A 23,029-nucleotide genomic window follows, 5' to 3' on the forward strand; every position below is an offset into this window, starting at 1 on the left:
CGTGGTGGCGCCATACCGTAAGCATACTGTAGGAGACTCCTAGCAGATCGGAATTTGTATTTTGTCCAGGTACGAGTGTAGACCGATTTTTACCAAATACATGATTCGGGACAGGAGTGTCAGCTTGCCCACTTGGGGAAAATACCACTGACTGGGGGCGAGGGAGTGAAGTAAAGAGTACTGCGACCAAGCTCCTCCTGGTGAAAAGTAAACACAGGGTCAGTATTCCCCGTGAGCGTTGTCATACACGTTGGCGGAAGTCTTTTTTAGAGTGCTTGGTGGCATTTGGCAGATCCCATCATCGAGATAGAGAAAGAAATGCTTGACTCCAGCCCCTCCAAAAAAAAAAGAGGGTGTATCCGGGTGTACCAAGCACAAAATCGGCTGGTAACAGGTAAAAGCGACGGGAGGAATACTCCGTACAGCGACGCGTATGGACCCGACGGTTGGTTAGCCCGCTAGACCCGATGCGGCCAGCGGCCCACTGCAAAGCGGGTAAGCCGGATTTTTATTTTTATTCTTTTTTCCTCTTGTTTTCTTTTTCCCCATACTTCATACATAATTAGTACCGTTACCTTCCTTTCCATTTCACCATGATATACCTCCTCTTTCTCTCGCTCTGCTGCTGCTCGCACCCACGGAGAACGTACTCCGAGTGATATTTTACTTACTGACCTGGCCCCAATAATTTAAAATTTCCAGGTGCAGCTTTCTAGAACGGTTACTGGCAGTGGCCACGCTGGTGTGGAACATCGGGACTAGGCCAGCCTGATTCCGTTTCGGTATTCGCATTTTACTCACTCACTCTTCCTTACCACTACGGCCTCTCCCACTTGCAGGCTTCCCGCTGGCGTCGCCGTAGTCTAGTCCACCTCTCCTCATCCATTCCCATCCTCTCGGGCCTGCTCGACTCACCCCGAGAAGATTTGTCTTTCTCCAACCTCAATTGTGTCTCTCTCTATTACCTCTCCTCTACCATACTTACCCCCTTTCCACTTCCTTCACCTGCGCCCTGAACGCAACACCACCCCTCGTTCTCGCCATTCACACTCCTCCCCTGGTTTTGGTTGGAGGGGACGATGCCGACTACCTTCTAATCCTACCGGCGCTGTGTTGATCCCGTATTCCCTCCAATGTCTGGTTCGGCGTTCCCTCGCAGTTGAAAACGCCCCTTTACTGAACCGATTCAATTTTTTCATCGTTCCTAATACGACACTAAATTCGTCCATCTGATATCTGGTACGTACTGATTCGGAGTCGAGCTTGCGAAGAGTTATCTGGGAGGTCCGTGGCTGATCGGCATCAGCTATCTTCGGTCTACCTTCACCTGCGGGACGTCTACCCGAATCTCCTGTCGTTATAGTACTCGCTTCGGGCACGGGCCTGACGGATCAATTGTTCGACTTGCAGGCCATAGCAGCGTTCTGGATATTCGCCATTCTGATACACCTGAAAAAAGTCTTCAAACCGTCGGTGGGGAACTCGGCCATCTATCAAGACACCTCCATAGAGTGAGAGCGTGGACCAATTGAATCCGGCATCAGAGCCACCTTATAATCCCTGTTCGCTCGCACACAATCGTTGAAACGCCAGGAGCTCGTCAACGAATACGGTCGGAATTTTCGCCATGCGGGCCGACTTCGTTCTTCCACCATTACTTGGTGTGATTGCCTTGCTTGCTTGGCCTGTGTCGGTCGCATCCTCTCTCACCTACTGTTCTTCAGTAAATACAGGCTCCTCGCAAGCAGCAAGTATGTAATATTCGTGGCGTTGTCATGATCCGGTGACTAACCTCATGCAGACGAAAGTACCTACCAGTCCAATGGTCTTTGCGAGGACCACTGCAGCAGCTATGCGTTTGGTATTCTTCAGGGATACGACTGCTGGTGCTCGAACATTGTTCCCAATGAAGCGACCAACGTGAACACTTCGCAGTGTAGCCAGGATTGTCCCGGTTACCCCGATGATAGCTGTGGAAGTACTTCAAAGGGCCTTTACGGTTACGTTGAGATCGTTGGACATCAGCCGTCCGGAACAGCAACCGTCTCTACGACATCGACATCGTCAACCTCGGTCAGTAGAGCCCTTTCCTACTCGTTCGGAGTCTTTGGGTCGTGATTTGCGCACTGCCGATGTCTCGACTCGCCAGGCATGCTAGCCTTCCATGGCTGAACGTTTCCCGTATGGTCCGTTGCCTTGCACAGCGAACGAGCTTGTTGACAGTGCTGCTATCAACTGTGCCATCGCTGCTTCGGTCGCTGAAGTGCGCAATGACCTGCCAGGTCTCAATGCTTATGATATTGAACAGGACTGACCTTTTCTAGACTTCATCATCATCTGAAACTACTGCTGCTACGACGACAGGAGAATCTGTTGCAGTCACAACCGACTCTGGGGTGGTCAAAACGGTCACAATTCCCGCTGTCACAAAAGCAACCTCAACGTCTGCAGCGGACAACCTTTCATCCGCAAAGAGTAGCGACAACTCTGGTATGAGCTCGGGAACCATCGCTGGTGTTGTGGTAGGCTCTGTCGGTGGTGCCCTCGCCATCCTAGCCTTGATATTCGTGTTGTTCTTCGCGAAACGCAAATCGCGGTCGAACAGCCCAGATCCAAGTGTACAGTCCATCCTGCTGGATGGAAGACAAAGCAAAGGCTCACAGATGAGTTTTATGAAGGGCATGTTTTCCGACAATCATAGTCATACCTTGTCTGCCGGGTCCGCTGCCAGCCGCTTGCCGACGTTTACGGACAACCGCATGAAAACCGATACCGTCCTCTACGCGAATGGCCGCCGAGATAGCGATGTCTCACTCCAGGATAATGAAGATTATTCTCGGCCCGTGTTGCGGGTCAGTCCCCATGTTTTCCCTATCGTGATGTCTGATATTGGAACGCTAACACGTGACGCAGCTCACGAACCCCGATTAACGGTTGGGTGTCGCAGAACCCTCTCTCTTCGTGTTTTGCATTTACATCTCCTATGTATTTCGATTTGCGTGTTTCGGCGAAAACAGCGGTGTTATGATACCCATTTGTCACATAATCCTTGACTTCCTTTTCATTCGACTACAGGAGAGACGATGGACTCGACAGCCCCACCCCTCCGACAAAAATCCCCACCTCCGGTGTTTCGATCATCACGATGTCTACGCGTCATGCATCCTCACGGTGGTGCGTTGGGTAGAGGGGCGGGGGAAGCTAAAAAGCATTTAAAACGGACCCCCATTCGCCTTTCGGAGGTGGATAAACATAGCCGCCTGGCGGCTACAACAAAACTTACTACGCAAAACCACGTCATCAGGCGCGGCTCTTCTCAGATTCCATCGATTCTTTCCCCTGATATTGTCGACCTCCGTGTATATCGAAGCACAGGGACCTGTGCTACAAGCTGAAGTACATACTCTAATGGATTAAACAGAATCCTTCCCCTCGCTCTTGTTTTCCTACTTCGAACCTCTTTGTCATCTAGCCCCTGTTTTTCTGTTTCATTTCCATTTCCATTTCCATTATCTGTGTTTCTATTATTACAAGTGTCAGGACATGGAGCGTCATTTGAGATTCGCATGAATGCATTGAAAGATTGATAGGTGTGAGATATGTCGCTATCATTGGGTTCAACCTGTAATCTTACCACGATGGAGCGAAGTTGTTCTGATAGCGAAAGATGCAGTGCATCTACATTACTGATGTATTGCAATGGGCTTAATACCGGACCGAATACTAAAGGCATCGATCTGTTTCCATACATTACCTCTCCCCATACCACTACCAAAGTACCATGATCCGTCCATCCATGGTCTCTTAATCTCATCGTAGCGGGCCCCAGAACCCAACCCCAGCCCAGCCCAACAATCGAATCCCTAACAAACCGGTTTCTCACCGGTTCTTTCCAAGTCGCGCCGGGCCCAGAACATAAAGTGACAGCTAAACCTTACGACGCACGGATTACCCGCTCCCGCACCCAGTTCGAGATCTATTCCAGTGCCAATCAAGTCTGCCTAAGCCACACGTCGTTTTTGCCACTTCCACGATCACCTACCTAACTACCCTTAGTCTATCTGTATGTACGGACCCACGGCCTGGAACTATCTACTTATGCTGTCCGGGTACCTGCATTGCCAATGAAGTTTTGCCACCTAGTAGTTGTTTCGGGTTTATGGGGTTTGCGTGGAGATAGCTAGTTTCTGGTTCTTGAACACGTAGACAGGGATGGGGCATGCTTCGTGTGCTGTTTTTTGCCAATGTGTCGTCCGTGGGTGAATGAATTTATGCTCATGGAAGTCAGGATGTGAGTATTGTCGGTGGTTCTTGTAATATTGGTTTTGTATGAGGAGGAACTGTGATTGACTTTGCCTGGTTTCACAACAGGTCTGATATGTGTAGGGCGTGCTCTTATGATAATGCTTTCCCTTTCAGGCATGTAGTTATCTGCAGACAATGACCTAGCCAGAACAACTGCCACAGGTAATCAATCATTCTTGGATCTCAGCTGCTCATAATTGATAGATCTTTGCCGAATGTGTGAGAGGGTCGGACAAGTATGTATCAATATCTGCACAACACTGCTAGTCTATGTCCTTTTCCTCGGAGATATAACCGCCAAGCTTCCCAAAGAGGCTTAATCAGAGGCATCTTATGTTGAGCAACGTCTTTGGGGATCTCTTGTGGCAGCCTGGGCAAGATTATCGACATACTAGCCCGAGATATCAACTCCGGGGAAGAGCCCCAATAACGGTCGAGTCACTTGCCAGGATCCCGGCGTGGCTGATCCGTTTCGGATTTGTGCAGGCACAGGTCAAGCCCGGTGCGTTGCCGCGACGAATCCCATGCATTGCACGGTGGTGAAGTGATGCAAGATGCAAGCAGGAAGTATGGGAAACAACCTGACGGCACATGACTAACCCCGCTGCGGGATACTTTTGCCATTCCAGGCAATCCAACTCTTCGCCTCTCAACGCTGCTTCTTTCCCTCTTCCGTCAGCTGAATCCAGCATCCTGCTATTCCTCGGTTTGTTGCGTCTCTTGCCTGCTTAGGCCGATCATCATGATGTCGTGGGCCTATTTCTATCCTGTCGCAAGCCACAGACCCCCTCAAACCCCCTAACCCCCTCACCTGGTGCAGGGAACTCGCTTCCGGCGGTTATCTGTATACCTAATGATTACCACAGGGCGGAGGGATATATGTGGTACATATAATTGAAGCCGACGAACCAAACGTTGTTGGTTACATTGCAGCGGATGTACTCATCCCTTGTAGTGTTCTGGGTCGGTCTCGTTGTGTCCCAACGTTATCTCGAGTACGCACCAGATGGACGATGGTGGGACATGACATTGCTATAGGCGCGTCTTAAAAACCCTCGGCGCATCGTCCCAATGGAAGAGCAGTGAGAGCTGGCGAATCAGCCGCGTCTCTCAGCTAAAAAGGTTGCGCCGATCCGTCATGAGTCTGCGCCTGAGCCTGTTATCGTGTCGTGTTGACCGCTGGCCCACGGAGAAGAAGCACGTCGGTTATCAAAGCTTCTGCGTCGTATCTGACTGATACTGTCCTTATCTTTGTTTTATCTGCATTGCCGCACCAAACAGAGTAAATTCTGTCGAGGGATGCCACCTTTATGCAGCAGGATATCCGATTTATCAGCTGGGATTTCCCCAGAATTCTGGGGCAGGCTGAGCTTTCCTAGTATGGCTGCCTGTCAATGCTATGGGAACCGCATCCGACTTCCATTCACGTAACGCCTCCACTTTGTCAGGTGCGGTATATTTGCTCTTGTTTCCCTCTGGCGTTTCTCTCGGCGTCCCGATCGCTACAACCCTGCGGCTACGGTCTCTTCTCGTCTCATTGTCTTTTTGGGCGTTGTGGGACAGCAGGTATCCAATATGGACGTACTGAACAACCAGGGTAATCTATGGCTGGTCGGCCTTGCCGTGCTCTCACTCGCTGGGTTCTTCCTAGTGACCGGGAGATTGCAGGGTAGTGGTTTCTTAGGTTGCCTTCGCAACAACAGGTTCTCCAAACATGGGTGGCAGCCATGGGCAGCAGCGGCTGAGGAGAAGGAACTCTCTGGACCGTCTTCTGCATCTTATGTGAACGTCTTTCCACCACAACGTCGTCATGTTCTCGATTCGTCCAAGATTGCAATTTCATGTGAAAGTGTCGACGAGGGAGAAGTTGCAAACTACCCATTGCCTATGACTACGAACTACCGGACATGCACGGACAAGAGCTATACTCCAACAGGATTCTCGGTGGCAGAGGTGAAGGCACTGGGTGATTTCCCTGACTATGCTGAACTCAGTGGTGTGCCCTTGCCGGAGCCGTATTATGAGTTCGACATTGACAAGGCCTTGCCCCGACCTTATCGCCCATTCAGGTGGTCCTACCATCAGACAATGTGTACGTTACTCCCGTTTTATACTTCGTTTACTGAAGCGCCAGCTAACCGCTTACAACGCGTTAGCCCTTACAAAGTTAGAGACCGATTGGTGGATCGAACTCGAGAACACCTACAGAGAGCGAGTCAAACAGCGCAAGGAGTTGTATGCAAAGCATGGCAGCTCCGTGCTTGGTTATCTTCCTGGATCTGAACTGGCTTGCAAGGAGCTCATGGAAATGGTATTGCAGTTCATCTGTGCCCGCTATCCGCAGTACTTTGCCGTCGAAAACAACCAAATTCTGCACAATCGGATCCTAGGAACGACAGAGGTTATCAAGTCCAAGCATCCCCTCGAGATTCTTATCAATAATGTGCCAGAGGATTTTGGGATCATGATGCGCGATGAGAAGACGGGATTCTACTTCCTACGCGCAGGCGTCATCTGTTCGTCTTTGGGATGGAATGTTGGAACCAAAATCGGCCTTCAGCTGCACCAGATCCACGAGGACATTCCGGACTACAAAGAGAAGATGCAATTTTCGATGGACCGGTAAGTTCGTTTGGCCATAGATATGGACAAGAGGGATGATCTGATAGGAAATGCCTAGATTTTTTACCAAAATGCCTGCCGACAAGCCCATTCAGAGAGGATCTTGGGGACTCGAGGTCGGCCAGCCTTTGTACATGCCTAAAGGGGACCCTCACGAGACACTGCGCCTTTCCCAGGACCCGAACCTCCAGTTGGACAACTGTCACTTGCGTGTCGACTGGCAGACTCTCCGTCGTCTCCCTCTTTCCGCCGCCATTGTTTTCAACTTCAAGGCCCTTTTCACCCCGGTGTCAGAATTCCAGGACGAGCCAGGCGTGCCTGCATTGACGGTCAAGATCCTGAAGGAGGGTAAAAAGAATTTGATGGATTACAAAGGCACCTGGCACGTGGAGCACGTTGTAATCCCGAAGCTCGAAGAGTGGGCCAAGGAGCAGGAGGAGAAGGGACTGGTCCCCAAGAATTGGCAAGTGTCAACCTTGGATGACAGTCCTTGGTACCAGGGTTGGCAGGAAAAATGGCATCGCCAGCAGGGATTCTAATCCTTACGTATGTAAACCAGATGGGTGGATGGGATTTGCATATATGGGAGGCTGTTTCATTCCTTCTAATGCCGACTATGCCATGCTTTGTGTTTTAATGGAGGCTATCTCAGCGCATTCCAAAATTGAGCAATCTACTCAATAGTATCCCACGAGGACCGAGTTTCACCAGGCGCGTACATCCGTAGCCGCAGCAGTAGCCTGTCGCTTCACGTATCGTTTCACCGTACGTAGGTGTCGCCGGAGCGGGTTTCCGAACGGCTGCCCAGCAGCAGCTAGAGGAGGCGCTGAACGGCGCAACCGGTGGACTACCACACGGATCTGATAGCCATCAGCCGAACACCATCTAGCCGACAGCCCCAGGGATCCAGGCTTTTACGTAGCATCCCATGTGTGTACTCGGGCCAATAACCCAGAAAAGAGGTCAAAAAATCAACAGACACCAAGCCCGAAACCTCAATCATCACCCTGCCTCTCCCCCTCCTCACTCCCCTCATCATCACGACCACCATCCTCCTCATCGTCCTCCTCCCGATCACTCCTCTCCATCTCCTCCAACTCATCCTGCAACGGACTAACCCTAACCTCCAACAAATCCAAATCCTCCAAAACCTGCCTAGCAGGCAACTTCCACAAACTCGTACCACAAACTCTCTCCTTGGTCAACAACTCATCCACAAACTGATCCATATACGTCAACGTAAACGAATCGCGCACCCGTCTCTTCAACTTCCGATAATCCAACAACAACGGTTCCAACGTCTTATACACCTCCACCGGCTCGAACGTCAGTCGCACGTAGAATGCCGCTAGCGCGCGCAGGTATTTGAAGTCGCCGCGCGCTTTGACTACCCCGTTACCTTCCTCGTAGGATTCATCATTCGTGGGTTCGTTGTCGGGATCGCTGAAATTCAAATACTCGAGGATGATGTCCCGTTCTGGGTTGAGTTGCAGGAGCTTGAACGCGAGACAGAGAAACGGGGAGGGCTTTTCGGATACGCCGTATACGCCCCCGATGCAAGTCAGTTCCACGGCCCGGTCGCAGAGCGTCGCCGCGTTGAGTCCGAAACATTGCTCTTTCCAGTAGTAGGAGTCTGTGATCCGGTCCCGAACGGCTTTTTCGAAGAGCGTTGCTGGGTTCACGCCTCGTACGAGGGGGCCGCTGTAGCCCCGGTTGTCGAGGAAGGTGCTGGCGTCGGCGCGGTGGGAGGTCATTGTTCTTTTCTCTTTTCTCCTCTTTTATTTTGGTGTGTTGGGAGGGGTGGGAAAGGGTATGGAGGGTAGGGGGATATGAAGGTAATTGAATGAATGATTGGATAGGTATGTAGGTAGACTGGGGGAAAGCTAGCTATCTCTATCTGTGGTGGAGATGGTGGATGGGATTGTTTTTCTGCCGGTTGGTTTGGTGGTACCGCCTTGGGGTGGTGGGCGGTGTGGTTTGTATAGTTACTACTTTTGGATTTTCTATGTTAACATCACAGTGAAGATGCAGTTGACAGGGTGAACATAACTCAAATTATTGCACATCCATGCCAGAGGTATATCCTAAAACTATATCAATATCTAAACCAAGGATCATTCAAGATCTCCTCCACCGAAGCACGAGCACCTGGCTCAAAGCGTAGCAACTTCCGAATGATCCTCCCCAGTTCCACAATATCATCTCTCGACAAGTCTTCTTTGCGCTCACCATCAAAGTACATCTCCTCTAGCCACTCTTGCAATCCAAGTCCTCCGTCTTCAGTGATATCTTCTCCACGCATTGACTCCCATAAAGGTACCCATCTGTCAGGCAATGCTTCGCCCGCCATTTCTTGCATTTGCTCAACGAGAATCTTGGGAGTAATCAAGAAGCTATCAAAGGGGGGTTGCCCAACAAGTAATTCGAATAACTATCACACCAGTCAGCCATAACATGTTAATCATTGGTGGGTAGGGCCGCGCCATACCATACAGCCTAGACTCCACAAATCCACACGATGATCCAGACGGTCTTTAAATATCACTTCAGGTGCCCGAACTACTAGTGGAGTGTGGAGTATTTCAGGAGTATCTTTCTGTGGGAACGATTCACCAAAGTCAACAATTTTGACAGTATTCGACAATGGCCATGACTGTAAGTGTAGACTTGCAGGCCTAACAATATACTCCGGTATACCAGGCGCCAGGCTTCCACCATCATTGCAGCGGACGTATCCGATATCTGGTCTCCCTAGTAGATTGATGAGTTCATCTTCGAGGATGTTAGCCACAGATGGTATATTGAAAGCCAGATTGCGGATATGGAAATCTATACAATGTAAGCAAGAGAAAGTGAACATGAAGAGAAAGATTAACCTCCATGCGCAATCCCCCTACGATGCAATGCATCAAGTCCCCTCATAGCCTGCCTCGCAACACCCTTAGCCAAACTCCCAGGGAGTCTCCCATCTGCGAACCACCCCTCCACCAAATCAGACACACTTGGACCCAGCATCTCAAGAACCAAACAGGGATGTATCCCATTCGGTCCCTCTACATCGAAGTGATCAAGCATGCGCACGACATGTTTAGTGTCGTTTAGACTCTTCAAAATACTAATCTCCTGACGCCCTTTATTGCTATAGTTCTCCGATACGCAGATCTTAATAGCGACATACCTCCCTTCTCTGAAAACAAATCTCTATTAGCGGGTTGTCCGATACTAGTAGATAACTTTCAATGTCAGGAGAATGAAAACTGAGATATTTAAGTACTGTTCATCTCTAGCAGCCCAGACAGTGGAGTATCCGCCCCATCCTAACTTATGCAGGATTTTGTATCTTTCTTGATGGAGGAGACTTCCCAGTGTTATTGGGTGGTAGCCGCCGGTTGTGTAGCGGTGGAGGGGCTCCGCGTTGATGGGACAGGAGTATTGGTGTTCATGGGGTGGTTTGGGTGTTTGGGGGAGGGTTGAGTAGGGGATGGAGGTGTGCTTGGATACTCGGGAGGGTGTTGATGATAATGAAGGAATTGTATGTATCCTTGTGAGTGATGGGGATATTCTCACGCGCATATTAAGTTTTATTCTCACATGTTAACCAATATCTGCAAAGGTGATGGAGTGGCCAAGCTCCATACTACTAGATACGTAGTGAAGTGCCAAGAAGCAGCTTATCGATAGTCGCACGGCCAACGGGCAACAATCAACAGGCTGAGACATGGTGTGGCCTTGGCACCGCCAGGGTGAATGTTTGTGATGATCATCTGCCTGTGTCAGACTAGAAACTCATGCTTCTATCAAATATCATGATCGCTGGAATTCTCATCTGGTTCGAATTGAAAATTACTCCTCGTATACTTGCTGTATAGGCCGGGCTCTCTAAAGCAGTTACTAGTGCATATCAAAACAGTGCTGCCTACAATTCAGTCTCCACAGGCTACGTACGACGGGTATACACAGACACGCACTAAGCGGTTAATTTGGGGGGCGCGCGCAGACAGTCATGGTGCTTCTTACTTCGTCGACGGTCTCGGTCATTATATCCACAGCTGTCATTTGTTCCTTTACATTTCTGCTCTTCCTTTCGGGGTATGTCCTGCAACAGCAGTCTGTCCGAAGCATTCAGCATGCCATCCGACCGCCTCCGCCACCACCCCCGGCGGCGGTCCCGGTGGGAGCATACCAAGGGGGGCAAGAGGTTTTCTCCGATAGTATCGCCGATAAACAGCACAAGAGGGATGATGCTGGTTCCCCACAAGCAACGACTGGCAACTTTGCATACCTCCAGCTGCTCTCCACTCCCGATCCGTCGGACATCTGCTCCGCCATTCTCTTCTTTAAGCATTTAGCGACCAATGGTACTGCAGTTCAGGATAGGCTGTTCATGTATCCGCGTGAGTGGGACCTGATGCCCACTAAGGAGCTCACCGAACCGGTCGCCACTGCCCTTTCTTTGCTGAGAACGGCAAGTCTGGAGTACGGTATCTGGCTTCTGCCCATTGATATGACGCTAGCCACTTCTGAAGGCTACAAGCCTACCGATACAAAGCTGCTGCGGCTGGGACAGATCCAGTTTATGCAATATGACAGTGTCCTCTATGTGCAAACGCCTGGTTTGTTGCTCGACACTGCCAAGTTGGACGCTATGCTTCTCTCCCGACCGCTGCCATTGCGACATGATAAGAACAGAATCGAATCGTTCAACAATGAAGCCTGGCTGCCTATGCCCTTGAGAGCAGAGAGAGACTCGGTTCTGCCTCCCGTATACCTGATTACGGTGAACAGCGTGGAAAACGGCCACATTGAAGCTCGTGGCCATGTTCCAAACACAGATATTCCTGGATTTAGTGATCTGGTCACAGGGCCTGATGGCGTATTGTCGCCCAACGAAGATGAGTTCAATCCTGATGAGCAACCAGGCTATGTGTATTTTGAGCAGGACAACGATGGTCATGTTAAATGGGCCCATAATCCACTGTTCGGATCTTGGCGGGTTGGGCAACATGAGGTCTGCGAAGGCCTCGACCTTGATGATGCAGTCCACGATGGATTTGATTTGTGAACTTTCTTTCTTCTTTGCTTTTGCATATTGGCTGGTTCCTGTGGCGTTTGTTTGCTTCATTTCAAGTGGATGTATTGATGGCTCAAAAGAAAGCGAGTCACTGGCATTCCAGGTTCCCATGGGAGTTGAGGTATATATATCGGGAATATTGGTGGTTATCATGTCCATATTCATGTGTGCCCTGTGAGGCACGCGGCGATACTTTATGCAGTCATGTGTATATGAATCATGTATTATGCCAAAATACTATCGTATATCGAAGTCAGGTTGTCTAGTATCAGCGACTGCATTCATGTCATTCACATTAGTCTTTCATGCATTTTTCGTGGCAGAAGCGGTGTCTGAGTCATCGCTTTCATCTCAAGTCTGGGTCCAAGGAGAACTCCGATTCTACTGTATACCCATAGGGTGTAACTGATGTCTAAACACAACCATTAGTGCCCACATACTTTCAAGGTCACAAATGGTATGGCAAACTTTTCCGCAAGGAGCTGGCAGACCTTTAACCAGGCACCCCAATCTCATAGCCTAGCAAGACCTCCGTCGTATTACCTTCCCAGCCTCTGTTACCACTTGTTGAGACCATGAAGCGACACGCCTGGTCAATGTACAGCTGGGATACAGTTCCGGTACGGTGTCCTGGGATAATCAAGAAGGGCACTGTGGAGTGGCGAGTCACTTGTTCATGTTTGAGGTCGTACAATCGAAGAATGTCATGCGATGCGCTACGAAGTGACGGTCAGCCAGTCACGTCAATGAAAGTAGAGCCTTACTGACGACGAAGATACGTACCAAACGATATGTCTGCCGTTAGGCATGGCCTTGAGTGCCGTAACCGGTCCACTACCCTGAGGGAATTTGAAGGTCCGTTCAGCATTCCGAAGGCCCTTATGAAGGCTGTACTCCTCAACAGTTCCATTACGACGGCCTGCATATATATAGTTGCCGTCTGGGGACCAGCAGGCATTCATGCACCAAGGAGGGCAGTTTTGAGAAGTGATGCGAGCAACGGCATCCGGTTCTCTTCTATCCCACACTCGGATAGTGCCATCAATGGACGCAGCCAGGAAAAGATTATCCGTATTAGCACCTGTTTCTGCTGGCGCAGGAAGAGCACTCTCTTGAGTATAGCTTGGTGGTTCCAGCTCTTCGGCATGCGGTAGTCCATTGACTATCGGCTGAGAGGAGCCATTAGGCATCTCCGCCTGGCCAGAACTAGGGGGTTGAGTGACGGCATTTCTATTGGCAGTTGCAGCTTCAGCACCTGCCGGAGCCGGGGCCGAATCCGGAGCTGGAGCAGCAGGATCCTCTGCAACACCGTTCTGACTCGGTTCCGGTTCTCCAGGGGCGTCGGCATCTGGCAACACTCCATTAGTAAGGGCTTTACCAAACTCATCATCCTCGTCAATGCCGAATGCATTTCCAGATGCGCCGGCCTCGTCTCCGCCATTCCCGTTCTCGTCGCCGAATAGCGAGTCGGCACCGCCGAAGAGTGAATCAGCCGGAGAGCCCGCCTGCGGGTTTGAGCCAGTGCCGTTTTCACCGTCGTTCGACGTATCCATGAAGTTGAAGCTACCATTCTCAGGAGCCTGATAGTTGGACGAGTATGTGCCATTTGTCTGTTGAATCTCGGTTGTGTCCCTGGGAACCGGCAGACTGGATTCTGGCCGTATCTCGACAGCGGAAATCTGCCCGGCGCTAGACCCGAATGCGCGTCGGGTCTGCCCTGTGTTAAGGTCCCAATCAAACACTCGTTTGTCCCAGCTGCCAGATAATAGAGACTTTTCATCTGAAGTCAAGCTCAGTACAGAGACTGCGGAAGTATGCTGCTGCAGAAGAGCGATCTCTTTTCCTTCATCATGACGGACTGATTGCAGTCGGATGCTACCGGACTCCAAGCCAGACAACAACCATAGACCTTCACTATGGCTGGCCAGCGAGTATACTGGCGATATTGTGTTCCCGTCCATGTTTTCCCAGTACGTCATCAGTACACCCGCCTTGATGACACTGTCGACGAAAGGATGCCTTTGCGCCACAGTGAGCATCAGCTTGCTGTTGACAGAGTCCACCCAATTGAACTTCCGAACGTATCCATCTGAGCCGCCGCTGAATACCCATCTCATATCAGCGGTCGCAGTTACCGCATTGATCGATGTACTGTGAGGGGCGGCCGTAGTTGGGACTATGTCGAACGTAGGCGCTGTCAGGCACTTTTCCCGCACGCTCGGATGGAAAACAGATCGTGGATCAGAAACGGAATTCGTAGCAGTTGTATTGGACATTTCGACATCCGCGTTTGGTTGCGTCGCTACCCCAGCGCTTTCAGATGCATGACTAGCATTGGACTGACTTTCCGCATCTTGGTCGGCGTCCGCATCGGGATCAGCTTCGTTGTCATTCCCTCCATCATCTGCATCCCGAAGTGTATCCTCCATTTCATTGTCCGAACTTCCGTCTTGAGAGCCTGGGTTTGCGGAGAACTTATCAGTGTTGCCCAGACGAACCGGAGGAAGTCACAAAGCTTACCTGCAAGGTCGCGATCGTCGTCATCTTCGAGCGAAGCCATTGTTCGGTGAGTCGACTTGGCTTCACGCCAATTTGGATAAGTGAGTGGATACTGCAGGGAATAGAGAGGCGTGTGTACCGACTCCCCTGTGACCGCGTGGTGGAGATCGGGGTCCTTTCACAGGCAAGGCGCAACAATTTCAATGAATGCAAAGCAACCCCGCAGACTAAGGGTGCATAGCTTGGCTTCGCACACTTTAACGTGCTGGATGGAATCGCGCACACGTGAGGCTGTCTTCACCGAAGAAGAGGTTCGCAGAACAATGCAGAGAACGACATGTAGCTATCATTGGATTCTGGGGTAAGTTGATCCTTTGCTGCCCGCTTATGGCCTTCCCCGATTCGGTCACGTTTCGCGGTATTATTTATGCCTCAGGCAATAACACTCTATATCCGGTTAGCGCAGATGGGTGCATCTATCGAGGCTCCAGCTTCACTGGTGATCTTGGGAATAACTTTTCAGACACAAAGTGACGCGTTTGCTGAAACTGTCTCTCTTGCTTTCTTCGTACAAGCGGTGTGTGAGCACATATCACAACTATCTTGTAAGTTGGTGTGGTTTGAAAAACATAGCGGTATCATCCTACTACAGCTTCCAGTTGGGTATCGTCATGAAAGGTAGTATCACCCAGAATCCAGATGCCCGTAGAAATCAGCTCTAATCCGGTTTGTGCGTAACTTATCCATAGTGACAGTAATAGCGGATTTCCGGAACTTCCAAAGTTTGCCTTATAACCGTATGCCTGAGATGACAGTTCACATACCATACTTCTTCTTTCGCACGCAGTAGAAGCCGAATGAATGAGCTGACGAAAGTAGAAAGGAGATAAGTCCTTCCTACAAGATTTTGCTTGCTGGAGTTACTGTGGCCGGATTAACAACATAGTCCGGCCTGCAAACAGAGAAGTACCTACACTTCCTCAACCTATAGCTAGATGGCTGATGTTACACCACGGCCACACGTCAACTTTACAATCACTAGACACACCTGAGAATCTAGCTTTACTCCCAGCTTATATTTAGACATAGATAAAGTAAAAAATTGAAGAGAATGGCAGCCAAGCACAAACAAACGGCGAGGTAAGAAGCAAGTGAAGTGCATCTGAAAGATGGTATCAGCTAAGTGTTATTCAAGTGAATACTGGTGAGCAGATAAGTCATTACCTAACTCATAGGCACTGTACATACTCTATACACTGTAAAAACTATAGGTTCTATAGGGGTTGCAGTATAAATTACACGGCATGTTCCTTCCTACTTCTCACTTCCCCCCCTCCATTTCCTCATCGCTTCGAGATCTCTCCACAAGTCCTTCTTTCCATACAAAGCAGCTCTCTGAGTTTTTACTACTCTTGTGGTTACAATCTCTATACTTTTCATTATTGATATCTACAATATAGCCATTTGCACAACCAAGACTTTGATATTTACTCGTTGTATCATTTCTGAACCCGTCAAGTCCCATCAATATGGACTCAGGGGATTCCCATCGGCCCGGGACTCCTCGCTCAGATCCCCGGCTGTCGGAGCGAGATATGGACACCCATCTGCTGGTCAATAAAGAAATCAGAGTGTACCTTGCCCAGCCATCTATTGACTTTGCTGAGGAATGGCTAAAGAAGCCGGACATTCCATCGTCAGATGAGATAATGGGCAACTTTGGTTCTGCAGAGGATGAGTATGTGGAGTTGACTCCAAATAATATCACGGGTCCTTGGGACTCGACCGATGAGTATCTCAAAGCACACTATGAGCTCCTTCGAGAAGATGCGATTGCTCCTCTCAGAGACGCCGTTGCATATGTCAGAGATGACCCCCAGATGACTGACTCCAAGCTTGTGTCCATCTATGATAAGGTAGGTTATCTGACACGAAAACCTTCTTCGACTTACTAACAGTAAGACGTTGCTCTAGGTTTACTTCACCGGTATCACATTCGCGCAAAGAGGTCTAGGAATTAGGATCCGCTTCTCCACTCGCCGAGCGGAGAAAAATATCGCGTGGGAATATTCTAAGCGTCTTGTCAGCGGCTCTATAGTTGCGCTTAGTCCAGCAGATGACGCATTTCAGCAGAAGTGCATCGTTGCCATTGTTGCTGCCAGGCCGCTTGAAGGCGTTCAAAAGCATCCTCCGGAAATTGATATCTTCCTTGCTAGGCTCGAAGATTTTGAATTCGACCCTCAGAAGGAATGGATCATGGTAGAAGCCAAGGATGGCTACTATGAATCTGTGAGGCACACGATGGCAGCGCTCCAGAAGTTGAAACAAGAAAAGTGAGTAGAGCTTCCTTCCGAAGTTGCACAACACTCTTCGTTGTGTCAATTAGATTCTGATTTATAGCCTAGATTTCCTCTTTCTGAACACATTTGCCTGCTTGACCCTAATGTCAGAGCCCCAGACTATGTGGAACAAGATCCTATCTTTGACCTACAGTCCGTAGCCAGCGAGACTGCCGAGGCTGCCGAGGGACACAAAGTTGACATTCTAAAAAGCTGGCCTCGAGAACCCAGCCAAGCCATGGATATTACACAATGGCAAGCATTGCACGAGATGCTTACGAAGAGGCTCTCGCTCATACAAGGCCCTCCTGGCACAGGGAAGACTTATGTGTCTGTTGTTGCGCTGAGGGTCCTCCTTTCAAACGTGAAGCACGGGGACTCTCCTATCATCCTAGCCTCCCAGACGAACCATGCGTTGGATCAACTTTTGAGGCTCGTCGCCACCTTCGAAACGAACTATATCCGGATCGGTTCACGGAGCAACGACCCTGAGATAAAACGAAGGACTCTCTACTGCGCCAGGAAAAATGAACCCGCAGTCACGGTACATGGAAGCGTGCTAGGAGCGGCCAGAAAGGAGCAGAAAGTCCTGACCCAAGCCATTGCCAGGACTTTGCAGCCTTTCAACGCCGAAAATACCAACGCGCCCCTTCCCGCTTCTCTGTTTGTTGAGTATGGCCTCTTGACGGAGACGCAGCTCGACAACTTAAAGAAAGGTGCTGAAGGCTGGACTCGTCCCACTGATAGTGAAGATACCGACCCGCTGGTAGTCTGGCTAGGTGACAAGTTGGTACCATTCGAAGTGGGGTATGAGAGAGAGAGTTTCGGATTCGAGGAGGATGAGGTAGACCTCGAGTACGAACAACTAAAGGAATTGGAGGCCGAGCAGGGCATTGAAGAGGATGATTACGAGATCCTCAAAGGACAATTTATCAATCTTCAGGATGGCGTTTGTGGCTGCAAAATCTCGTGCTCCGAGACTTCTGCTACTGATAACCTGAAGCAGAAGGATCTGTGGAAGGTGAGAGAAGAGGCTCGGGGGGCTATGTATGATGTCCTCCGAAAACAATTGATGACCAAGATGACAGAAGGTCTTCGGCAACAGGTTTTACTCTATTCGAAGAACTGTGAGAATCTCCTCGTTGGAAAATGGGAACGGGATTACCACGTTCTTCGGACGGCGAAAGTGATCGGGATGACAGCCACGGGTCTGAGTAAATACCGGGGGCTGATCTCCAGCCTTAGACCGAAGATCGTCTTGATCGAAGAAGCCGCCGAGGCTATCGAGGCGCCAATTGTTGCTGCGTGCTTTGACTCACTCCAACACATGATACTCGTGGGTGACCACCAGCAGCTCCGAGGGCACTGCACTGTTCAGGAGCTCGGGGGCGAGCCCTACAATCTGGGAGTCTCCATGTTTGAGCGACTGGTCAAGAACGGAATGAACTACGTCATGCTGAACAGGCAAAGAAGAATGGCACCGGAGATCCGTCAACTCCTGGAGCCTATATACGGCGAACTGAATGATCATGAGTCAGTACGCAAACGACCTGGAGTGAGAGGAATGGGGATCATTCGCTCCTACTTTTTCACTCATATTTGGCCAGAGAGCAGAGATAGCCTTGCGTCCAAATACAACGACATGGAGGCCCAGATGATCGCAGAATTTGTTGTCTACCTGGTACAGAATGGCAACACTATGAAAGATATAACCATTCTGACCTTCTACAATGGCCAGAGGAAAAAGCTCTTGACCGTTTTGAGACACCATCCGTACCTTCAAGGCCAGTACATGAATGTGGTAACTGTTGACTCATACCAGGGAGAAGAAAACGAGATCGTAATCCTCTCACTCGTTCGGAGCGGCGAGAATGACATTGGATTCCTGTCGATTGCAAACAGGGTCTGTGTTGCACTGTCGCGTGCAAGACGCGGGTTTTATATGTTCGGCAACGCATATTCGTTGGCAAAACAGAATCAGCTCTGGCGGGATGTACTGACATTGATGGCCAACAACGAACCACAACGGCGTCTGGGAACACAGCTGCCCGTCACATGTGTAAAACACAAGCGGACAACTTTAATACAAGGTTTGGGAAATCCTTCGTTGAAGTTATGGTGTCATTTTGAATGTTTAGCTGACACCTGACACCCAGGTCTTTCCGACTGGAACAAGATAAATGGCGGATGTGATTGCCATTGTGATGAAACGTTGGATTGCGGCCATCCCTGTCCCATCAAATGCCACAGGTAGGCGCAATAACTCTAGTCTAAAGGAGCGGGGTGAAGCTAACAAAGTCGCAACAACACAGCTTTTCTCATGACCAGGTAGAGTGCAATGACATCTGCAACAAACGGATGGCTTGCAAGCACGCCTGCAGTAGACCCTGTGCAATAAGCCATATCTGCAGGTGCACATGTGAGGTGGCTTCACAACTTGATGGTTTACGTCTCCATTATGAAGCCCAGGGCTCCACCACCCCGTTGGAGGGACCGAGTCCCTATCCTGAAGCGGTCAGACATTACCAGGCGTTTGCAAGTGGAGGTGCGAAGGAGCACGACGCGCTTTTGCTAAAGAAGGCTACCGAGACCGCCGCGGCAGCGCGGCCCACACCAGGAACAGAGGCGGATGAAGATCTTCTTCTCTCCGAGACGGAAGTGGCAAGTAGTCCTCAGGAACGCAACACCACGGTTCCCCTGTCGGAAGAAAATCTCATGGAGATCTGACGGCCCACTGGAAAGATATCCGAAGGCATGGGCTGCAAAGACTTAGAGTTTCATGAGCCCCAGCACCAAAAATAGGTAGATAGGGCTGCTACGTGGTGTGTGATAATTTAGTTTTCTCAGTCAATCAAGGAAGTCGGCGATGATGTCAAGGCTTGCTCCCGTATTCTGATTGGCCCGGAGCCTCTGGCGATAGTTCATTCTAGTAAAGACGATGGAGGAATTTAGTACCGAGTAGAATAAGCTGCTCCTGTTCAGTCCCCAAGTAGTACTTTCCTACCACGCCCGTTCCCCCCGCATTCCCAGTTACTCAGTTGGATTCTTCCGCCTTCTCGACTCTTCCTGGCTCTTCGTGTCTCGAGCAATCACGATGTCTCGTGTAGGTTCCACCGATCGAGTCAAGTAGAGATGATACTGGAATGCACACGCGACCAAGCGGGGTCGTTTGTGTAACAACCCTGCAAGCGAGACCATCGCTGCATCGTTGGTGTGGGCCAGCGGAAGTGCCCTCAGGAAGTTCGAAATACCCCTTGGGAGAGGTGAGGATAAACTCGGAGACGGCCGGAACGTGGGGTGTGGACAGATGGGCGACCCGCTCAAGGGAAGACGGACTCGACTCGGTGACGCTGGAGTCGTTCGACGGTGGATTTACCGGCAGCAAGAAAAAGGAAGGAATCTTGGAAATGGAAAAGCCCCGGCGCGCTGGTGGCTGGTCCGACAACCCGCCAATCGCAGGCCGTAACGGGCCTTTCAGGCACTGCCCAGGCACCGCTGTGGTACTTCCAGTAACTAAAGTAGTTAATAGTTAATTTGAGTATCTTTTACTACTACTTAGTACTCCGTACTCCTCTTCCTTCTCATTTCTCATTCACCACCACCACAATCCCTACAGCTGCGCAGCGGGAACTTCCCTTAACACTAGTGGCCGTCCATGATGCAACTGGCTTGCCTTTGCTCAGCTGGCATGCTTCCTCCTACCTGATTTCTAAAAAAGATAAACATATATCACCAGGGTCTTCAACTTTAGCTTTGCCACCTACAGTTGCTACTACGGACTTACTACTACTACATACTAGTACTACTAAGTCAGTAGTGCTCAGTACAACTAACTGCCATCTACCATCTTTTATCTACCATCCTTGACCCATTTTCTGTTTCACACGGTTTCCCTTTCAGTCAGACAACATGGCCGAGTTCTTGCGATCCCAGATTTTGGGGACTACATTCGAAACCACCAACAGGTCAGTGATCACTCCGCTGCTAAGGTCGATTCGTAGCTACTAATCTCCGGCTCAGATATTCCGACCTGCAGCCTGTTGGACTTGGTGCCTTCGGGCTTGTTTGGTACGAGCTCACTTTCTTTTACCATATAGTCGCCATAACTGGATAGACGGACTAGAATAGCTAACCACGTTGCGGCGACACTAGCTCGGCTTATGACATGATTACGCGCCAGCCAGTAGCTATCAAGAAGATGATGAAGCCGTTCTCCAACGCCACCCTCGCCAAACGGACCTACCGCGAAGTCAAGCTATTGAAACACCTGCGTCATGAGAATGTCTGTCTCCCTGAAGTTTGTTCTTATACCATGCGACTGCTGACCTTCAACAGCTTATTGGCCTGAGCGACATTTTCATCTCACCATTAGAGGACGTGTATGTGGTTGCTACAATGGATATATTTCAGGGATTGATTACAAAAGTACTAACGATAGGACGCAGTTATCTGGTGACAGACCTTTTGGGAACTGATCTCAACCGCCTCCTTACCTCGAAGCCTCTGGACGGCAAATTTGTTCAATATTTCACCTATCAGCTTTTGGTACGCCTGCAGAAACATTCCAGTCGACAGAAGCTTGCTAACGACCCCAGCGAGGCCTCAAATACATCCACTCCGCAGGCGTGATACACCGTGATCTCAAGCCGAGTAACATACTGATCAACGAAAACTGTGACTTGAAGATCTGTGATTTCGGTCTTGCGCGACTGCAGGAGCCTCAGATGACCGGATATGTCTCAACAAGATATTACAGGGCACCAGAAATCATGCTTACATGGCAAAAATACGGAATGCAAGTGGACATCTGGAGTGCTGGCTGCATTGTCGCAGAGATGCTTCGCGGAAAGCCATTGTTCCCAGGAAAGGATCATATCCACCAATTCTATCTGATTACGGATGCTCTGGGGAACCCGCCTGATGAGGTCATCGAGAGGATCTGTACAAAAGCCGTAAGAGCTGAGACAATTGTTGGTTTACCTGGAAGTTGATTTATTATCTAGGCCCTTAATATTGTGAAATCGCTGCCAAAGCGCCAGCCAGCTCCTTGGGCGACTTTGTTTCCAGACTCTGATGAGGACGGTACCTACCTCCTTCACTATTGAACAAGTGCATGAACGGCTTTCGAATGCTGACAAGATTTGTTCACAGCTATTGACCTCCTTGCAAATATGCTCATATTTGATCCCGACAAGCGGATCTCTGCTGCGAAAGCTTTGGAACATCCTTACTTGGGCGTATATCACGATCCCACTGATGAGCCGGTTGCTGAGCAAAAGTTCGACTGGTCTTTCAGTGAAGTAGCACATTCAATTGATGAATGGAAAATCATGATGTGAGTCACTTGCGATCCTTGGCCGGGTCCCAAACTGACTAGGATGCCAGATACACTGAAGTTGTAGACTTCCATGATCTTGGGCCTACCGGGGAACCAGCAATTACAGAACCTTTCTTGTCTCCCGACCCGAGCCTCAGCCCTGAGGTCCTTGACCCGCTTGGCCAGATACAAACCCAAAGCATGGTCACCAAATCCGCGGACACTCTAGACCAGGATATTCTGCAGTACCTCCAGATTTAGACTGCGCCAGTTTAGAGCTTACGAAGGAAGCGAGAGCCGTAAGCTCGGTGAACTAGTTTCGTTTGTCCTCGCGAGGGCTGCTGGCACTGACATCATCATGCGTCTATCTCGTAAACTTTCGTCAGATGAGGCTTTGAAGATCGGTCATTCGGCAATTGGGGAATTTTCAAATGCGTCCCTTGCCTAAAGCCTACCACAGGCGCCACTAAACAGCGCAAGCTAGTGACTCAATCTTCTCCATTGGCCATAACCCTTTCCCTACCAACGTGTTTCTTTTATCCTCCCCGCCTTCGCATCGACTTCGAGACCCGAGTCTAGTCGCTTACACTGAAGGCCAGACATACACTTTTATCCCACCCAACCATTAGTGCCCACAAAACAACACCACACTCTCAGAGAATAACAATTCATCGAAGCCGGACCAAACACAATGAAAATACTACTTCCCGCTCTGGCAGTCTTATTCCATGTTCACGCCTTCCCCCCCTCACAGAAGCAAATATTCGCGTCAAACACCACCTGGCAGATATCTCTATATCAGAACCGGCAATGTACCGGCGAAGAAACATCTTTCTCTGGAAACGGGACATTGTCCTGCCATGATTCTATCCTCAA

General features: G+C 49.9%; 8 protein-coding genes across 8 annotated transcripts; 5 read left to right on the forward strand and 3 right to left on the reverse strand.

The window, feature by feature from the left end:
* Nucleotides 1-1,627: 1,627 nt before the first annotated feature.
* Nucleotides 1,628-2,931, forward strand: BO88DRAFT_414469 (WSC domain-containing protein; the record flags this gene model as incomplete). Its single annotated transcript, XM_025708168.1, has 5 exons — nt 1,628-1,751; nt 1,802-2,073; nt 2,159-2,263; nt 2,325-2,852; nt 2,914-2,931. 5 exons carry the CDS (start codon nt 1,628-1,630, stop codon nt 2,929-2,931), a joined length of 1,047 nt encoding a protein of 348 aa, XP_025563796.1.
* Nucleotides 2,932-5,494: 2,563 nt separating this feature from the next.
* BO88DRAFT_272766 (heme-dependent oxidative N-demethylase family protein) lies at nt 5,495-7,694 on the forward strand. Its single transcript, XM_025702366.1, has 3 exons — nt 5,495-6,397; nt 6,462-6,927; nt 6,986-7,694. Exons 1-3 carry the CDS (start codon nt 5,881-5,883, stop codon nt 7,464-7,466), a joined length of 1,464 nt encoding a protein of 487 aa, XP_025563797.1. The 5' UTR covers nt 5,495-5,880; the 3' UTR covers nt 7,467-7,694.
* BO88DRAFT_387128 (PRP38 family protein) lies at nt 7,497-8,819 on the reverse strand. The gene has a single exon (XM_025704810.1). The coding sequence runs from the start codon at nt 8,679-8,681 to the stop codon at nt 7,923-7,925; it is 759 nt and encodes a 252-aa protein (XP_025563798.1). The 5' UTR covers nt 8,682-8,819; the 3' UTR covers nt 7,497-7,922.
* A 209-nt stretch (nt 8,820-9,028) lies between these two features.
* On the reverse strand, nt 9,029-10,500 carry BO88DRAFT_364223 (kinase-like protein; the record flags this gene model as incomplete). Its single annotated transcript, XM_025703970.1, has 4 exons — nt 9,029-9,358; nt 9,416-9,756; nt 9,804-10,126; nt 10,202-10,500. Coding segments are annotated over 4 exons (1,293 nt in total), but the record flags the coding sequence as incomplete, so codon positions are not given.
* Nucleotides 10,501-10,732: 232 nt separating this feature from the next.
* BO88DRAFT_272799 (uncharacterized protein) lies at nt 10,733-12,200 on the forward strand. The gene has a single exon (XM_025702367.1). The coding sequence runs from the start codon at nt 10,931-10,933 to the stop codon at nt 11,987-11,989; it is 1,059 nt and encodes a 352-aa protein (XP_025563800.1). The 5' UTR covers nt 10,733-10,930; the 3' UTR covers nt 11,990-12,200.
* A 78-nt stretch (nt 12,201-12,278) lies between these two features.
* Nucleotides 12,279-14,849, reverse strand: BO88DRAFT_404343 (WD40 repeat domain-containing protein). Its single transcript, XM_025706586.1, has 4 exons — nt 14,519-14,849; nt 12,782-14,456; nt 12,490-12,714; nt 12,279-12,410 (listed from the first exon to the last, which is right to left on the reverse strand). Exons 1-3 carry the CDS (start codon nt 14,556-14,558, stop codon nt 12,492-12,494), a joined length of 1,938 nt encoding a protein of 645 aa, XP_025563801.1. The 5' UTR covers nt 14,559-14,849; the 3' UTR covers nt 12,279-12,410; nt 12,490-12,491.
* Nucleotides 14,850-15,955: 1,106 nt separating this feature from the next.
* On the forward strand, nt 15,956-19,574 carry BO88DRAFT_443354 (putative DEAD box helicase involved in nonsense mediated decay). The gene is made up of 5 exons (XM_025710011.1): nt 15,956-16,413; nt 16,472-16,830; nt 16,903-18,926; nt 18,993-19,086; nt 19,149-19,574. The coding sequence occupies exons 1-5, from the start codon at nt 16,027-16,029 to the stop codon at nt 19,561-19,563; spliced, it is 3,279 nt and encodes a 1,092-aa protein (XP_025563802.1). The 5' UTR covers nt 15,956-16,026; the 3' UTR covers nt 19,564-19,574.
* A 1,046-nt stretch (nt 19,575-20,620) lies between these two features.
* Nucleotides 20,621-22,629, forward strand: mpkC (mitogen-activated protein kinase mpkC). Its single transcript, XM_025702368.1, has 9 exons — nt 20,621-20,801; nt 20,857-20,904; nt 20,989-21,118; nt 21,172-21,215; nt 21,282-21,381; nt 21,432-21,788; nt 21,840-21,918; nt 21,988-22,171; nt 22,222-22,629. Exons 1-9 carry the CDS (start codon nt 20,746-20,748, stop codon nt 22,412-22,414), a joined length of 1,191 nt encoding a protein of 396 aa, XP_025563803.1. The 5' UTR covers nt 20,621-20,745; the 3' UTR covers nt 22,415-22,629.
* The last annotated feature ends 400 nt before the right edge of the window (nt 22,630-23,029 follow it).

This window comes from Aspergillus vadensis (assembly GCF_003184925.1).
Source record: "Aspergillus vadensis CBS 113365 unplaced genomic scaffold BO88scaffold_9, whole genome shotgun sequence".
NCBI lineage: Eukaryota > Fungi > Ascomycota > Eurotiomycetes > Eurotiales > Aspergillaceae > Aspergillus > Aspergillus vadensis.